The 13,167-nt window shown below is 41.9% G+C and overlaps 1 protein-coding gene across 3 annotated transcripts in view; it reads right to left on the reverse strand.

The window, feature by feature from the left end:
* The window catches only part of ptcd1 (pentatricopeptide repeat domain 1), a 29,531-nt gene extending 16,414 nt beyond the window's left edge, over nt 1-13,117 (reverse strand). Inside the window, exons 1-4 of one of the 3 annotated variants that reach the window (XM_041206264.1) lie at nt 12,976-13,117; nt 5,833-6,410; nt 2,916-3,056; nt 1,856-2,074 (exon numbers count right to left, since the gene is read on the reverse strand). In XM_041206264.1, the coding sequence (XP_041062198.1) occupies nt 1,856-2,074; nt 2,916-3,056; nt 5,833-6,348 (876 nt within the window). In that variant the 5' untranslated portion in view covers nt 6,349-6,410; nt 12,976-13,117. Of the gene's footprint in view, nt 1-1,855; nt 2,075-2,915; nt 3,057-5,832; nt 6,411-10,698; nt 10,836-12,975 lie in introns of those variants that run through there. The other 2 variants (XM_041206263.1, XM_041206265.1) reach the window with 2 other exon arrangements.
* Nucleotides 13,118-13,167: the final 50 nt, after the last annotated feature.

Genomic DNA, 13,167 nt, shown 5'->3' on the forward strand with positions numbered 1-13,167 from the left:
CCCCACACACACACACACCACCCCCCACACACACACACACCACCCCCCACACACACACACACCACCCCCCACACACACACACACCACCCCCCACACACACACACACCACCCCCCACACACACACACACCACCCCCCACACACACACACACACCACCCCCCACACACACACACACCACCCCCCACACACACACCGAAAATTTTTGAAAATCTCTTTTTATCTTTCTTAACCTTCCTTATTTCAGTGCCTTTCTTTACAATTATAACTTCCCAGTCCTGATGTCACTTGATTGAATCTTCATTATACCCTTTCCATATCTGCACACAATGCTAATTATAGCCTCGCCAATATCTTGCATAAATTCAACATCACCTCGCTTCTGCTGTATTCAAACAACTACTTAAATTTATATAGCATCTTTAATGTAGAAAAAAACTCCTAAAGTACTTCAAAGGTGTAAATCAAAAACATTGGGAGTCAAAGGAGACGATATTAGAAAGGCTGCTTCAAAGCTTATCAAAGAAATGGGTTTTAATGAGGGTCTTATATGAAGGGAGGGAGGTGGAGATGGAGGGATTTAGTGGAAAATCTCCAGAGTGTGGTGCCTTTGTGACTGAAGGCACATTAAATACAGGGAGAAGGGTGAGGCAAAGGGAGGGGGGAGGATGCAGAAGAGGCTATAGTTCATTGTTTGTAGCATTTTATGAAACTCTCCAATAATCGATACATACAACACCATCTGCATTCTCTCCATCTGGAATCTGTGATCCTATCAAAAATTACAATTGAATTAGCCCATGCAGTACTCTTAAGCCCAAAAATGAAAATGGCATTTCAAGTGAATGGCAATGCGAGACTTGTTCTTATAGTTGAAATTCTAAACGGGGTGCAGGGGCAGAATATCCAGTGCACAAATCATTGAAGGTGGGAGGGTAGGTTGAGATAATGGTGAAAAAGGCACTTGAGAGCCTGGGCTTTATAAACAGATGCTTAGATGACAAAAGCAAGGAAATTAAGATAAATCTTTATAAAATGCTGGCTTGGCCTCAACTGGAGTATTGTGTCAAATTCTGGGCACCACACTTCAGAAAGGATGTAGAAAAGGTTTTAGAGAATGGTTTCAGGGACGAGGGACTTCAGTTATAGGGACAGAAGCTGAGTTTATTATCCTCAGAAATTTGATAGAGAGATTCAAAATCATGAGGGGATCTAGATAGAGTAGATAGGGAGAAACTTCCCAATGGCAGAAGGAACACAAATCAGAGGACACTCATTTAAAGTACTGGCAAAAGAAACAATGGTCATGAGGGAAATCTTTTGCTGCAGCGAGTGGGTATGAACTGGAATGCACTGCTTGAAAGGGTGGTAAGGACAGAATCAATTGTGGCTTTCAAAAGGGAATTAAATAAATACCTGAAGGGAACAAATTAGCAGGGCTACAGGAAGGGCACTGGGACTAACTAAATTGTCCTTGCAGAGAGCTAGCATGGACTCAGTGGACTGACTGGCAGCCTTCTGCACTGTAACCATTCCATCATTCTATAAGGATATGATAAGCAATATGAGTTTTAATGTATTAGCCATCTATTTTAGGAATCCATGTAGTCGCATACTTCAAAATTCATTAATCCATTATCACAGTCTCAAAACATTTCAGACAAAGCGCAATATAGATACAATTACCCTATTATTTACCCTATTGGGAGAAATCATAATTTTAACCCTATTCCCCACCTCTTCTTCAATTCGGAGACCCAGCCATGAGCTCGCTCAGTGAGAAGTTCCATAGGTCAGTAACTGGAGAGTACTGATGATAGCATCCACTCAAGTGCCAACTCTCCTGTGCAAGTACTTACCCGAAGCACATCGAAGCAAGCCTTTAGATTAGAGCAGACAGCATATGCCTTCAACATGGCATGGTATGTGATCAGGTTAAGATGGATATTCTTGCTGCTTAATTCTTCCCGGAGTTTTGAGGCAAACTGCAGGCCAGACTCCTTCCACGGTGATTCTGCACAAGCATTGAATAGAGCAGTATAGGTGGCATCAGAAGGAATCACAGCTCTCTTCTTCATCTGCAAAGAAAAACATGATCAAATCCAAATAAAGTTCTATCAACAACAACTAGCATTTATATAGCACCTGTAAAAGTAAAGCACCCAAGGTGTTTCATAAGAGCGTAATCAGCCAAAAACTGACAGCGAACCAAAGAGGAGATATTAAGACAAATAACAAAAAGCTTGTTCAAGGAGGTAAGTTTTAAGGAGCATCTTAAAAGGAGGAGAGAGCAGAAGGAGAGATTTAAGGAGGGAATTCCAGCCCATATGGCCGAAAGGTGAAAGGTACAGCTGCCAATGGAGAATGCAATGACCAGAGAAGCATAGATCCAGATAAACCTCTTAGGCCTTATTCAATGTGCCTGGGGTTACATGTTCACACAGGGAGTTGGTATTTGACAGTGTCAGTGTCAGGGTGGCTGTGGTTACGCAGGATGTTACAAGTGGTCTTAGATATTCTTTAAGACTCACTCCCACACTCTAGAACAGATTAGCATTGGCATGTAGCACAAAGTCCCAGGGCCACATTTAAACTATAATTCCATCTTTCTACATGTTCACATGCATCTCAATCCAGCAATGAGACAACAGTGTTGAGGACATTTCTTTCCAAACCACTAGGCCCAGAGAATTCAACAAGAATATGCCAGTAAACAAAAACAATACAAACTGCAAATAGAATTGAGTGAACTGGGCTTCAATGGCAGTATGGCCTGGGCTCAGGGTCTGAATGTGGTTCACTGACCACAGTTTGAACAACAATAAACTAGAATTGAGGTTCCTTCCCACTCTCCCTGCTTCATACAAAGCAACGAACTTCACAAATCTCTCCGGAAATATAACAGTCTCCAACACTCACATCGTTGTACAGTTGAAAGGCTTTTTTCAAGTAACCCACTCGTCCACAACCCCCTATCAGCACTGTGTAATTGTACTCCTCTGGAAGCAGCCGCTCTTCCTTCACCATTCGAGTCTCAAACATGTCCAGAGCTTCAGCCAACTAGAGAGGAGAAAGACACCAGTGAGAATTACCAAAGTACAGAGTAAGTGTTGGAACAATCATTAAATGTACTAACTAAGAAAGGGATTTAAGCATTCAATCCATCAGTCCAGCACATGGCAACAGCAACAATAAAAGTCCAATAAAACGGCTGATCCTGTTAATGTGTAAAATATTAGATTTAGTCCACCATCCAGTCTACTGTGTAAAATTCTGATTATCAAACCAGCGGGAAGATAATATTGTACTTGAAAGAGTGGGGCATAGACCAACAAAGATGATTCCAAATGTTGGGCATCTTAGTTACGAAGAAATATTACAGAAGTTGTGCTTGCTCCTGTTGGAAAAAAAATACACAGGGCTGATCAAATAGCAGTGTTCCATTACAAATGGGATTGATAGAGCTGAACTGGATTAACTGCTCTTACTAGTAAAACAAACTAAAAAAGATATTCAAGTTATTCCACAGAAAGGATAATGTCAATGTCTTATTAATCAGATTGTTAATGGCAATCACTTTGTTAAATGGCAATTACATTGTTAACATAGAAACTAGGAGCAGGAGTAGGCCATTCGGCCCTTCAAGCCTGCTCCGCCATGGCTGATCATCCAACTCAATAGTCTGCTCCCGCTTTCTCCCCATACCCTTTGATCCCTTTCACCCCAAGAGCTATATCTAACTTCTTGAAAAAGTACAGCGTTTTGGTCTCAATTACTTTCTGTGGTAACGAATTCCACAGGCTCACCACTCTCTGGGTGAAGAAAGTTCTCATCTCAGTCCTAAATGGTCTACCTCATATCCTCAGACTGTGAACCCTGGTTCTGGACTCCCCCACCATCGGGAACATCCTTCCTGCATCTACCCTGTCTAGTCCTGTTAGAATTTTATAGATTTCTATGAGATCCCCCCTCAAGATAATTGCATTGTTAAACAGGTGATGGATATTGGTACACCTGTAAATGTGGACAGTGATTTGTTAATTTGTCCCCTTTTTGTTCATTGGAGATAGCTGGAACACTAAGGGGAGGAGAAACGGAGAAAGTTTGTTACTTTACTTTCATGGAAATAAACCTGTTTGAAGGTACAGGCTAGCTTCAGACTCATTCTTCTTCACCATACAATTAATGGAACTAACAGATGATAGATTTTTGGAACAAGTTATTTGGGGAACTGTGTACAGTTTTGCTTTCCTTATTTGAGAAAGGATATAATTGCATTAGAAGCAGTTGAGACAAGGTTCACTCAACTCATTCCTGGGATGACAGGCTTATCTTATGAAGAAAAGTTGAACAGGTTGGGTCTGTAGCCATTGGCATTTAGAGGAATAAGAGATGATCTTTTGAAACATATAAGATCCTGAGAGGACTTGCTGGGAGGATGTTTCTTCTTATGGGGGGGACTAGAACTAGGGCACAAAGTTCAAGAATAAAAGGTCACCCTTTTAAGATGGAAATGTGGAGACTTTTTTTCTTTGAGGATTATTAGTCTCTGGAATTCTCTTCCCTAGGGAGCAATGGATGCTGGGTCATTGAATTTATTCAAGAATGAGTTAGAGAGATTTTTGATAGGCAAGGGAGTTGAGGGTTATGGGGAAGATAGGAAAGTGGAGTTCAGACCACAACTAGATCAGCCACACTCTTACTGAATGGTGGAGCAGAATGGTGGAGCAGAAGAGTTGAATGGCCTACTCCTGCTCTTATGGAACCCAATGAAGCACACAGTGCAAATAAGACAGAGGGGGTGGTTAAGCTGCGTCAGTGCATATTTGTTCCCTGCAGGTCATAAAACCAACAAGTGCAAAGTAGTTTTAAGCACTACATATCTGGTTTTATTAAAGTATTTTGGAGAAATCACAATTTTTAAACCAAGATAAGTTGGGACAGCTGTATGGTGACTGACAGTCACAAGTCAGTCTGGGGATTCAATGCTGAACAGTTATTCTACACGGTGCTATGGACTGTAAGACACCATATTCTAAAAAGATCAACCTCTACTGAAGGGCCATCACTGTTCTATGACTTTGGAATTTGCAATCACCAGTTCACCATCATGTCATACAACTGACCAGAATCCATTCTATTTTTAGCATTTCTGGCACATATTCAACTGGAATTAAAAATTTGACAAATGTTCCTATTATCTATGGAATTGTCCTGTTTAAGAAAAAAATCTACTAAAGCTACCTTGTGACCTCACGCTGTGGAATCATCTTCTCTGACAGCACTTCACGTGCACATTAACATGGCAGAATATCAAGCTCCAGCTTGATTCACAAATCTTTATCTTTGTGACCTCCACTGGAATGATCCTGAGCAGTTGCGCTATGGGAAGACAGAATTGTGGTTTCTTATGCAGGACAAGGGGAGGCAGGTTGAATATATATGGCAAGACTCAAGACAGTTCTGGGGAAAGTGGGTGAAAGGGTCTGTCCTGATCATTATTAAGAGCATGTTCTGCATTAACAGTGCCTGGACTTTGCTTGGAACAAATTGCTTACTCTATCATGTATTGCATCCAGTTCTGGTCAACAGACTTTAGGAAGGATGTGAGGATGCTCGAGAGGGTGCAGAGATTTAGTCACAATGATTGCAGGGATGATGGATTTTAATTACAAGATTAGGTTAGAGAGGCTGAGGTTGTTCCCCTAGGACCAAAGTAGATTAAAGGGAGATTTGGTCGGGATGTAAATGATTATGACAGGATTGGAAAAGGTAGACAAATTAAAGCTAATAGCTGATCGTACAACTGAGAACAATATTTAACCAAACTCCAGACCTTATTTTCCTTGATGAGTGTTTTGCACTGCAGAAAGTACCAGTATGTAGTGTTCCTTCTGCTTGGCTTCCATCTCACTTTAGGACTTTTAATATCCTCCTTGTTCTGATCCTCCGTGTCACTATAGCTCGAATCCTCCAATTCCAAAGAGCTTTTACGGAAATGTCTCCTGGAAGAGTAGACTTTGCCTCGTTTTCCAAATCCTTCTAAGTCAGTTTCTTCCTTGGACAAGGCAGGCAATGATTTCTGCCCCTGTGCAGCTTGGCTCTGCCTGCCCTCTGTGTTGACGCTTTGGCCACTGCAGACCATCCGGGGTAAGTGCATCCATCCGTGTTTCCAAAGCAACAGAGTCCTTTGGTGTATCACACTTCTAGGTGGCACAGCTCTAATAGGGTTGCTCCTCACAAGAGCACTCAAGTGTCTGACTGGGGACCGGTATGGATACAGCGAAGAACAAAGCCGCAAGGAAAGGTACATCCGGTAATGCTGAAGGTGCAAAAATCCCAGACAAGTCATGTTTTGCAAAATCCTTCTGGTTTCAGTTTAGGTTCTGCAGAATGGATCTCTCTGCTGGAATGCTAAGTTGAAATTAAACAGTATTATAACAGAAAAATAATTTGCACATAAACTAAATAAAAACAGAAAATGCTGGAAATACTTAGGTCAGGCAGCATCTGTGGAGAGAGAAACAGGGTTAATGTTTTGGGTGATGATGACCCTTCATCAGAATACATCAGTACATGATGGGTCAAGGGAGCCATGAGATTAAATGAAAGCTATATTTATATATACAAGCCTTGCCAGGAGACACCTCTAAGCCTTAATCTATCTCAGTATCACTGACATTTACACACAAAGCATATTTCAATCAGTGGGTGCACTGTGTATGGCTGAGGGATAGAAACAGATAGGCAACAGAATTTTAAACAGTCAGCAGGAGGTCCCTCCTGTTTGTAATTACATTGGTAGTAGTTAATACATGTTTGGAATTATGGAGGTGTGAGTGACGGCAGCCTTTTGGCTAGGCTGCCTTCAGTTTTAAAGGTTTTGCTCCAGGACCTGCATCCCTGGAGAGTAGCTGCCTTTGTTACTTTCCCTGTAGTAATGAGTTCCACATTCTCACCACTCCCTGGATAAAGAAGTTTCCTCTGAACCCACTATTGGATTTCTTGATGACTATCTTATATTGATGGCCTCTAGTCATGCTCTTCCATACAAGAGGAAACATTCTCTCTGTATCCACTCTATCAAAACCCTTCATCATTTTGAAGACCTCTATTTGGTCACCCTCAGGCTTCTTTTTTCAAGAGAAAAGAGACCCAGCCTGTCAACCCTTTCCTGATGTGTAAACCTACACATTTCGGGTATCATCCTTGTAAATCTTATCTGCATTCTCTCCAATACCCTTTGCTTTATATTTAGTCTTGCTGTGTTCTTATGAAGGTTGCATCTGTATTAACTTAAGAGAAAAACAAACAGCAAATGACTACAATATAATATATAACAACAGGTGTCGGCCAATCAGCACCTTGAGCCAATTCCAGCAGTCAATTAGAACAAGGCTGATCTGTATCTTGACTCCATTTACCTGCTTTGGTTCAGTAACTCTCAATCACCTTGGCTAAAAAAACCTATTGATCTCATTGCGAAAATTTCAATTGATTGAGATCAAGGCATTAATTCAATTTCAGAGGACAACTGTCATTCACAAATTGTTCGACTTCCAACAACTTGAATTTATATATTGTGTTTAAAATAATAAAACATCCAGGGGAGCTTGACAGGAGTGTTATTGAGCTAAGTTTCCAAAACACTTGAGGAGATATTGAGGCAGATGACCAAAAGCTTGGTCAAAGAGGTAGGTTTTAAGGAGTGCCTTAAAGGTGGAAAGTAGAGCATTGGAGAGGTTTGGGGAGGGTATTCCAGAGCTTGGGACCTTGGTAGCCAAAGGGACAGTCATCAATGGTGGAGCAATTACAATCTGGGAAACTTGAGAGGCCAGAATTAAAGCAGCACAGATATTCTAAAGGGTTGTAGGGCTGGAGGATAGGGAGGGACAAGGCTATGGAAGGAGTTGATAACAAAGGCAGGAATTGCCTAACCAGGAGCCAATGTAGGGTTAGCGAGCACAGGGGTGGTGGCTGAAAAAGACCTGGTAGAAAGTTTTGGACGATTTCAAGTCTGTGGAGGGTAGAATGTGTGAAGCCAGCAAGGGGGTACACTGGAATCAGGGTGAACAACTTCCATGGAGAAGATTAAGGGGCACACTGGCACAGGCGTCTGTTGGACTGGGGAGTGGGGCAAGTGGTTCTGCCAGGGCTGTGGGAGTGCACAAACAGGAGGAGGGTGGGAACTACGTATGCACATGACCGGATTACAAGAAAAACAGCATCCTGCAAGCTTTCGACCCAGGACATGGGACAGCTGACTATTAAGGGACAATCCTGTGGCCACCCCAAATGGAATAGTCAAGTCTATAGGTAACATAGGCACGGATGAGGGTTTCGGGTGCATGTTTCGGTTTCAGGTGAGCTGAGGCTGAAGCAGAGGGCAATGTTATACGGGTTGAAATCGGTGGTCCTCTTGATGGGGCGGCTATGTGGTCAGAAGCTCACCTCAGTCAAATATGACGTCAAGGTTGCAAAGTCTGGTTCCATAACTGATATTATCAGCCAGTGTCACAGAATCATTACAGCACAGGAGGTCATTTGGCCCATCATGTTTGCACCAGCTCTCCAAATCAGCATCCCACCTAGTGCCATTCCCTGTAACCCTGTACATTCCTTATAGGAACATAGGAGCAGGAGAAGGCCAATCAGCCCATTAAGCCTGTTACTCAATATGATCATGTCTGATCATCCACTTCAATGTCTTTTTACCCCACACTATCCCCATATTCCTTTATATCATTTATGTTTAGAAATCTGTCAATCTCTGATTTAAACATACTCAATGACTGAGCTTCCACAGCCCTCTGGGGTAGAAAATTTCAAAGATTCACAACCCTCTGAGTAAAAGATTTCTCCTCATCTTAGTCCTAAGTGGCCTCCCCCTTATTTTGAAACTGTGTCCCCTGACTCTAGACTCCCCAGCAAGGAGAAACATCTTACCTGCATCTACCCTCACCGCCCTGACTTGGAAATATATCACTGCTCCTTCACTGTTGCTGGGTCAAAATCCTGGAACTCTCTCCGTAACAGCACTGTGAGTGTACCTACACCACATAGACTGCAGTAGTTCAAGAAAGCAGCTCACCACTACCTTCTCATGGGCAATTGAGAATGGCAATAAATTAGCCTAGCCAGCGATGCCCGCGTTCCGTGAATGAATTTAAAAAATCCCCTTAATTATTTTGTAGGTTTCAATGAGATCACCTCTCATTCTTCAAAACTCTAGAGAGTACAGGCCCAGTTTCCCCAATCTCTCTTCACAGGACAGTCCTGCCACCTTGTGAACAAGTCTGGTGAACGTTCGTTGCACTCCCTCTATTGCAATAATATCCTTCCTGAGGTAAGGGGACCAAAACTGCACACAGTACTCCAGGTGCTGTCAAACCAAGGTTCTATATAATTGAAGCAAGATTTGCTACTACTGTAACCCTCTTGCAATAAAGGCTGACATACCTCGAGCCTTCTTAATTGCCTGGTCCACCTGCATGTTAGCTTTTGTGACTTATTGATGAGGACACCCAGGTCCCTTTGTACATCTACACTTTCTAATCTCTTAACATTTAAGAAATACTCTGCACATCTGTTCCACCTACCAAAGTGGATAACCTCACATTTTTCCACATTATATTCTATCTACCATTTCGTGCCCACTCTCTAAGTCTGTCCAAATCCCCTTGAAGCCACTTTGCATCTTCCTCAAATCACACAATCCCATCTAACTTTGTGTCATCCGTAAACTTGGAAATATTACATTTAGTCCCCACATCCAAGTCATTGTTATATATTGTGAACAGCTAGGGCCTGAGTACTAATCCTTGCTGTACCCAACTAGTTACGGTTTGCCAACATGAGAATGACCCATCTATTCCTATTCTGTTTCCTGCCTGTTAGCCAATCCTTAATCCATGCCAGTATATTACTTTCAATCCCATGTGCTGTATTTTGCTAAGCAACCTCCTGTGGGGGGCTTTATCAAAAGCCTTCTGAAAATCCAAGTATACTACATCCATCAACTCCCCTTTATCAATTCAGTAGTAACATCCTCAAAAAGTTCCAATAGGTTCATCAAACATGATTTCCTATTCATAAATCCATGCTGACCATGCCCAGAGCATTATTATCCAAGTGTCCATTATCACATCCTTTGAGGTAGATTTGAGCATTTTCCCTACTACTGATGTAAGGCTAACAAGGTCAGTAGTACCCTGTTTTCTCTCTCTCTCATTTCTTAAATAGCTGGGGGGGGGGTGGTGGTGATGGTGGCTGACATTTGCTACCTTCCAATCTGCAGGAACGAGTTCCAGAATTTATAGAATTTTGGAAGATGATCACCAGTGCATCCACTATCTCCATAGCTACCTCTCAGACCTTTTCAGATTACAGTCTGAGATAGGTTCAATTGAACCTGCCTCCACAACATTCTCAGGCAGTGCATTCCAGATGCTAACCACTCGCTGTGTGAAAACATTTCTCCTCATATTACTTTTGTTTCTTTTATTAATAACTTTAAATCTGGATCCTCTCATTCTGTATCCTTTTCGTGAGAGGGAATAGTTTCTCCCTATCTACTCTGTGCAGACCCCTCGTGATTTTGAACACCTCTATCAAATCTCCTCTCAACCTTCTTTTCTCTAAGGAAAACAGTCCTAACCTCTCCAATCTGCTTAGATACAATAACACAGGGTAAGATACCCACCAGATATTATCGCAACAGCATCAGCGAGCACCAACAAAACTTAAACATGGATTAAATATTTCAGACTTTTAGCAGGTTAAACAATCTCCTGAAACCGCAACTATCTTCCCTCGTCCCCCATGTGCTTCCGGTCTAACTAAAAAAAAACCAGCCCACAAATAACACGATTGGTCACTTTTAACCAAAGAACCGAGCCCTGATTGGAGAATTCTCTTGCAGAGATCGTAATGTGATTGGTCAATACTACTGTCAATCACACGCAGCCCGGTCACCGAATCCAGAACAATTGATTGTCGAGCAATCGATTCCTCCCCATCAATGCAAATTTCCAGACAGTCTGAAATTTAAAAACACTAAGGATGTATTTTTTTCGTGCAAAGGTTAAAAACAGATTGCAGCATGAATTCTAGTAGGAAGGCCCTCATGGTCTGGAATTCCCTCCCCAAAACCCTCTGCTCCCCTTACCTTCTTGAAAATCCCTTCTAAAACTCTCCCTTTTTATTGAGCAAGTTTGTGATCACTCCTCCTCATATCTCCCTCTCTGGCCAGCAACATTCTGTGAAGTGTCATTTGGATGTATTTGTTAAAAACACTTTATAAATGTAATTTGTTGTTAAATGGTTTATCAATAGGCTGCGTTTGCCGCCAATGCTGTGCATGTGCAGTTGTACCATTTTACTCCGTGACATCATTATGAGCAACAGAGTAGGCAGCAGCCAGGAGCAGAGATGCTCATCAAACAGTTATTAAAGATAGTGGTTAAAAAAGAGTTAAAAAACTCATCTGGTTCACTAACGTCCTTTAGGGAAGGAAATCTGCCATCCTTACCTGGTCTGGCCTACAAGTGACTCCAGGCCCACAACTATTTGGTTGACTCTTAAAATTCTCTCTGAACAAGGGCAATTAGGGATGGGCAATAAGTGCTAGCCTAGCCAATGACATTCACATCTCAGGAATGAACAAAAAAAACCTTCTCTGAGTAGGTGGGGCGGAGGGGAGGGGTGGAGCAGGGGATCGGGATGGTGAGGCCTTTCATACACCCGGTGACGGCTGCAATTGCGGATTACATCCTCCATATCTCATGTTTGCAGCTCCAGGGCTTCTTCCCAGTGACAGGCCTGGGTTAAGGAGAAGATCAGCTCTGGAGTGTTGGATTCAAGAACTGTGGGGAGGCTGATCCCTGACTGCCTGCGCGCTGTGGGGCTCAGAAATTGGGTGAATAGCTTCTGGATCTGAATAATATCTAACTGGCACTGTGTCTCCTGCAAATGATGTAATTGGTTTTCTGCATATGCGTGGACGGGTATTGGTTGCCATCTTGAATTGGTAGGAGATACAGTGTTATCAATAATACGTCAACTGTAACAACATCTTATTAATAGCTGTTAATAACATAGCACCTTTAACACAATGAAATGTCACAAGGCACTTCACGGGAGCATTAGAAAACTGAACTGCATGAGAAGATATTAGATCAGATGACCAAGCAATTGGTCAAAGAGGTAGATTTTAAGGAATGTCTTAAAGGAGGAAAATGAATTAGAGATGTGTAGGGAAGGAATTCCAGAGCTTGGGCCCAGGTAACTGAAGACACAACTCATTTTCTCCTTTAAATACCAGACTGTATTATTTATGATGCTACAACTTCAAGATGGCTTATTTACATTTTCAGCTTTATTTTCACTGAAACAAATGCCACCTCCTCATACAACCTCTTGCTGGCTGTTTCCTGAACTTCTCCACAATGGCTCAGCATTTAGTTTTTCCTTTGTGAAACCCCTAATGTCATTCCTATGCTATAAAGACACAAAACACATGCAAGTTGAAGTTATAGTTGTAACAAAAGTAGGAAATGCTGCAAACACTGGGTCCGGCAGCATTTGTGTGGAGGATATCAGTTAACATTTTAGGTATGGATCATTTGTCAGACAGGAAGAAACACTATTTTAAAAAAAGAGATGATGGTTAATGAATATGCAAAGGTACAAACGCACTGAAAATGAAATAGAATCTGTGAAGTGCTTGAATAGAAAAGGCAAGAGATGGTTAACTGGCAGAAGTGCTGCACAAGCCAATAGGAGACATAGAGAGAAATAAATTAAGAAATATATACGAGAGTGAAAATAAAAAGATGTGCGGAAAGGGAAGCGTGAAAACCTGGCAAAGCAAACCATGCACCTGTTAGAAAATAAAAGTTAATTAACCGTTTAAATTGGGATGGGTGGGATATTGTCACTATTCTACCCACCCAGCTCTTAGCACCAAATACCTCCTTACCCCAGATCCTAGTTGCCAGCATCCCCTTTCTGAAAGAAAATGGAAGTAATAGTTAGAACCTGAAGTTTATACTAAGACCAAACATTTCCTACACCACATGATTGACATAATATCAAACATGTTTCATTGCCAGGAAAAAGCTTTAGAACTGTCTTCAAGTGCTCAGTAGAAAGATGTTCCTGTTTGTATTAC

Source organism: Carcharodon carcharias, chromosome 15 (assembly GCF_017639515.1).
Source record: "Carcharodon carcharias isolate sCarCar2 chromosome 15, sCarCar2.pri, whole genome shotgun sequence".
Classification (NCBI taxonomy): domain Eukaryota; kingdom Metazoa; phylum Chordata; class Chondrichthyes; order Lamniformes; family Lamnidae; genus Carcharodon; species Carcharodon carcharias.